The sequence below is a fragment of the Pinus tabuliformis genome, chromosome 8 (assembly GCF_031772625.1).
Source record: "Pinus tabuliformis cultivar Carrire ecotype Pingquan chromosome 8, CPIR1, whole genome shotgun sequence".
In the NCBI taxonomy this organism is placed as follows: domain Eukaryota; kingdom Viridiplantae; phylum Streptophyta; class Pinopsida; order Pinales; family Pinaceae; genus Pinus; species Pinus tabuliformis.
In genome coordinates, this window is record NC_142294.1 from 172,772,399 (window position 1) to 172,777,838 (window position 5,440).

A 5,440-nucleotide genomic window follows, 5' to 3' on the forward strand; every position below is an offset into this window, starting at 1 on the left:
TCTCAATGTGTTAGTTCATTTTTTTTTAGATTTAAGGCTTTTGCCATTTGAGTTAGGTTGGAAATTTGTTATTTGTTTTGGACCCATGACATGAGAATGTAGAGTTATCAACTTTTCAAACCTGCTCACTAGATTTATTAAGATGGGAATGTGAGAAAATCTAGTCACAGCAGACATTAATAAATAAAGTGACAATTTTCTTTGTGATTATAAACTTTTTGTTATTTAAAATACATTTTTAAATGTATAAATAAATTCAGCCATTTGAAAAAACTTTAAATTATATAAATAATAAAATTCAAAATTATCATTTCAAGAAATCCCCAAACTACCTCAATATAATTAACATCAAATAATTAAACTATGCTCTTAATAAAAATGTATATTTTTAAAATATAGTTCACAATAATCTATAACTATTCCAATTTTTAATTAATGACTATGTATATATATTTATCAAAATATGAAACTAGGTGAACTTTTTACTGCACACGATCTTATATTGATTACAACTTATGTCTATCCATCCCTTAAATACGGAGCAAAGGGGTGTGCCCCATTGAGGACTATGTAACTTACCTAACGCCATGGCCAAAACATGAAAATTACATTTGAATGAACATTCATGAGTCTAAAACATGAAAATTACATTTGAATGAACATTCATGAGTCTAAAATATGATGAAGAGAAGTCAATCCTACGTAAAGTTTAATATATATTATTATATCAACCCTCTTAGCTTATACAAAGTTCGCTAGAAATTAAGCATTCATGCCATCCATGGCTATGAGCTTACTGTAAAAATACATTATTCTCAGCAGCCCACCCATACATTAAGGCCTCCACAGTTATTATTAACCCGTTGAAACTAAACTACTTTTACAACCAAATTAGCAAACATAGAATTCCACCAGCCGTTGAAACTAAACTACTTTTACAACCAAATTAGCAAACATAGAATTCCACCAGTTCCTCCAGAGAATCGTTCTGAGAGAAGCCAAGAGTATCTGCATGTTCATCACCGTTTTGCAGCATCCACAGCAGATGCTCAAAAAGAACCACCTCACATCCAACGGTCAAATATTCATGATCTTCTCCTCCTGATTTCTGAATAAGCACACTCAACAGAGGATGATTTATATATTGGCAACTGATCACATAGCGCCTCCTTGAATTTCCAACATAAACAGCCACATACCCTTTCGGGGGTATTGCAGGAATATCTTCTTCTTGATCAGAATGGACAGGAGGACTAACTGTAACATTGTTATTATTATTATCATCTCTGCACTGATTATCTATTGACTGTTCCATGGAAGGCCTGGCACTGTATGACCTGATCCCTATCTTCGCAAACCTTTGCCATTTCTTAATGATGCATTTGATCCTTTCCATACTCCTGTAATTGAATAGCAGAGGAATAGCTGTCTGCGTATACTGTAGGCTTCTGGACATAAATAAATACAATAAAGATGCAAAACCGGATGTGAAACCCACAAGTTTGAGAGTTGGAAGGACGGTGTACATACCTAGGGAAATATTATAAGATGGAAAGACAGGCAGGCGGGCAGGCAGCCTGCCAGCCGAGGGCCCAGACGCCAGCGAAAGTTCGATCATATCCATTAATAGTTAAATATTAAGAGTTATTAGGTATTAAACATATGCGTACAGGGAAACTGTGGAAATTCAACCAACCCAACTTTTCTTCCACAGTGCGAATGAATGTTGGGCACCCGTGTGAATAAAATATGGAAGAATATTTTGTATGAATTATTTTTAAGGCTGTTGAAGGGAGACATCATACTAGTTGTGCTGTAATATAGGGGGAGTTTTTGGAAGATATGCATAAATAGGGGAGAGTTTTGGAAGATATGTATAAAGATATAGCTTTATTAATGTATGGCGCAATATACGTTAATTTTGGGATATAGATAATAGTTTTGTATATGTTTATGAATTGTAATATTTTATCTGTATGTGGTATGGTCAAAATTTTTGTGAATAAATTATTTTTTTGGAAATGCTAGCTATATTTATTTAGAAATATGTAAATGTTGGGTTGTTTTTTAAAAGTAAGTAAATATATTAAAATTTAGTTGTCAAAGTAGTATTGAGAAGTGACTACTATCTTTAAAAAAGATTCACTTATCATTATTATTCAAGGAACATTCAGTTACCTAGAATAATTTGTTTCCTAACTATTTAACCATCTTTAAGGATGCACCTTCCACTACTACCTTTTGATTTTGGGCAGTTAACTTGTTTCCCACCCACTTAAGGGAGGCTTGGTCTATGATTTCTAGTTAGAAGGTTGAATTGTTTGTAGCCAATGACACCATTGATTGTAGTTTGCCTTAATTTGTTTCCTAACTCTTTAACCATCTTAAAGGGTGCACTTATTTCCCACCCCTTGGTCCATGATTTCTTGTTGAAATGTTGAATTGATTGTAGCCAATGACACCCTTGATTGTAGTTGGCATTAATTGAGTAGTTTTGTACATATTAATATGTTGTTGGAAATAATATGAACAAGTGATTATAAATGTCATTCCTAAGAATTTGTTATAAATTCTTGGGAATGCATAGGTATGTATGTTGTATAATGAAAAATATGTACATTGAAAACTATTATTGAAGGAATTCTTTGTGAAACAAACTAATAATGATTTTGGAAAAATGACTATTCTATTCTTAAACTAATTATAGTTAAAACTTCTTGAAGAATAAATACCCTATAATGAATCAAGGGGTGTTGGTAAATGCAACTCTAGTTTCAACAATAGTTAAAAATGGAATGATGACTTCTTACTTTGTTTTTACTATGTTACATATAAGATCAAGGATCAATATTTTCTTTAAAAATATATCTATCTTTATAAGACATTATTTGTGTGACTGTTTTTTATTTTTTGTAACTTTTGCAAGTTCTAGATAATTATCATCGTAATCATGGCTTGTAGTTTATAAAACCAAGAGTGAATCGTGGTTATCCTTTGTACATGGTTTGATCAAACCATATATATTAGGTTAATAGTTGTGATCAATCTTGTAAGAGGAAAAAAATCCAGATATATGTTTGTAAAGTGATTAATAAAAATGTTATGTGATATATGTTACCTTGAATAATGTTTATGCTTTCAAGGGGAGAAGACGGCCTCCTGTTTTCAACTATAGTAGAGTTGTTCTAGCTTACACTTCAATGGAAAATGGTATATCCCTCGTGGTTAGCATTCCTCCCCTTCTTAAATTGTGTCTTCTACAATTTCCATTATTGTTTTGGCACCTTAAGTTGTGGCTTTTCCAATTTTCATTATTGTTTTGGCACCTAATAGTGGATGTGTGTTATGAACCAAAATCCACAAATAGCATAAAGAATAAGAAGAATATGTAACTCTATTACGTGAGAATGATAAAGAGTCAATTATAATAAGCCACTTCAAGGGCTAGGTTGAATAATGTTGACCTCTAACATTTCTTGAATCATATGCTTGATCCGACTCTTTTGTGCATATGGAAACCTATAAGCCTTGATGTTAGGTGGTACACTTTAAGGTTGCAAATGAGTAGCATAGTCATGGCCTTGAGTAGGCAGAATACGCTTAGGCATATCTCCAAATACCTTGGCATAATTGTCGATAACTTTTTGGAGATCCACTGGAGTAGAGGATATATATGTCAAAGATGAACATCTAGTGAGAAAAGTTGTGCAAATATACCATGGTGTCACATTTTGAATAATATTTTCATGTTGTTAGAGATTATCATTGTAGATGGTTTCCCTGGGATACCTCTAAGCTCAATTTCCTTGCCCAATCAAAACAATGTGATGAAACAATCTTCAAAATTAAGGGCCACTATTCCCAAGGATTGTAACCATTAGACCCCTAATACAACATCAACACCAAAAATTTGGATTGTAATCATGGGAATATTCAATAAATAATCCCCTATATTCAAATTAATACTATGACTCTTCCTTGAACAATCTATGGTACCTCCATCCACAATCATTACTTTAAATTATGGTGTTGGAGATACAAAGCAATTGAGAAGTTTTTGTTAATTTGTAACTGATGAAGTTATGGATGCCACTCGAATCAATCAACACTATTACCTTTTTATTTTTTGTATATCCTTCTATCTTAAGGGTTTGTGGAGTATTGATTCCCTCCAATGCATGACAAGATATTTTTGGAATAGTCTCTTCAAACTCTATGTTTTGAGACAATTCTGATTCACAATCCTCTTCCTTATCCACAAGTGTGCAGAATATGTTATTTCCAAGTATCCAAACTTGGAAAGATGGTGGAAAATTTCACCCAAATCCTTCGACAATTGTCAACAACAACTGAGGGATGTTAAAAAAGAATCAATTTTTAAGGTGTGACACCCTTCAAGGTGCAAGTTAACTTTGATACTCCATTATTTGAATTACAAATAAATGAATATGCCCAGAGAAATTGTTGAACATGATCAAGGGTTATTACATCCTAAAATTTTATAATAGTGAAAAGATCAATTTTGTACTCCTTAAAACCCTTCCCCATGTCAAAGCTTGGTGGAAAGGTTAATTGGAGGGATACATAGTGGATGAATCTATGTCATTCAAGAAAGAACCCACTTGGGTAGCATTAGTGGATGACATCAAGGAGGAATTCTATCTTCTGGGGTACTATGATGACCAATACATACTATGGACTACTCTACGACGAGATAGAGACCAAACAATGCCATAATACACCAATATTTTCCATACATTGCATTCAAAGGTGTGTATCGAACAATCTAAGAAACACCTAGTTCTAAAGTATTGTAGTGGCCTACATAGGTACACACAAATATAGATGGATTTATTGGAAATCTCACTGGGAGCTACTTATCGATATGCTATCAAAATTGAGAAGAAATTGAAGAAGAGAAATAAGAAAGAGTTTGGGTCTACAAATCCTCCACAACCATTAGGGGAATTTTGAAGTCTAAAGTGGGCCTCCTAAGGAAAATAATAGAATAATAATAAAAATAATAAAATAAAGTTGTGTTTTTTTAAGGAATAGAAAGAAAATTACATTTCTTATTGTATCTTTTATTAATATTCTTATATCTTTCTCAAATTTCAAGTGTGAGTGCTCGTTGGATGCATAAATAGATTTTGCATACATTAAGTACCCACTCTACATTGTTAGGTCCCTATAATACTAGTGTAACCCCCATATTGTTATTGTTGTACCCCATAGAACCCCCATATTTTTATTGTTGTGCCCCATAGAAACCCACTATTGTTAATGTTGATACCATTGTCATGTAGGCCCTAATTATTTTTTGACCCTTTAGACTCCTATATATTCCAAGGAGGTCTTATCATTTGAATCACCCAAGAATTGTTCATTTGTGTGATGTAAAAGGATGTTATCCCCTCGAAGAGGCTTATTTTCAAGTCAT

General features: G+C 32.9%; 1 protein-coding gene across 1 annotated transcript; it reads right to left on the bottom strand.

Annotated features, from left to right (window-relative positions):
- Positions 1-696: 696 nt before the first annotated feature.
- On the bottom strand, positions 697-1,632 carry LOC149234686 (uncharacterized). Its single transcript, XM_089461227.1, has one exon. The coding sequence runs from the start codon at positions 1,622-1,624 to the stop codon at positions 947-949; it is 678 nt and encodes a 225-aa protein (XP_089317353.1). The 5' UTR covers positions 1,625-1,632; the 3' UTR covers positions 697-946.
- Between the last annotated feature and the right edge of the window lie 3,808 nt (positions 1,633-5,440).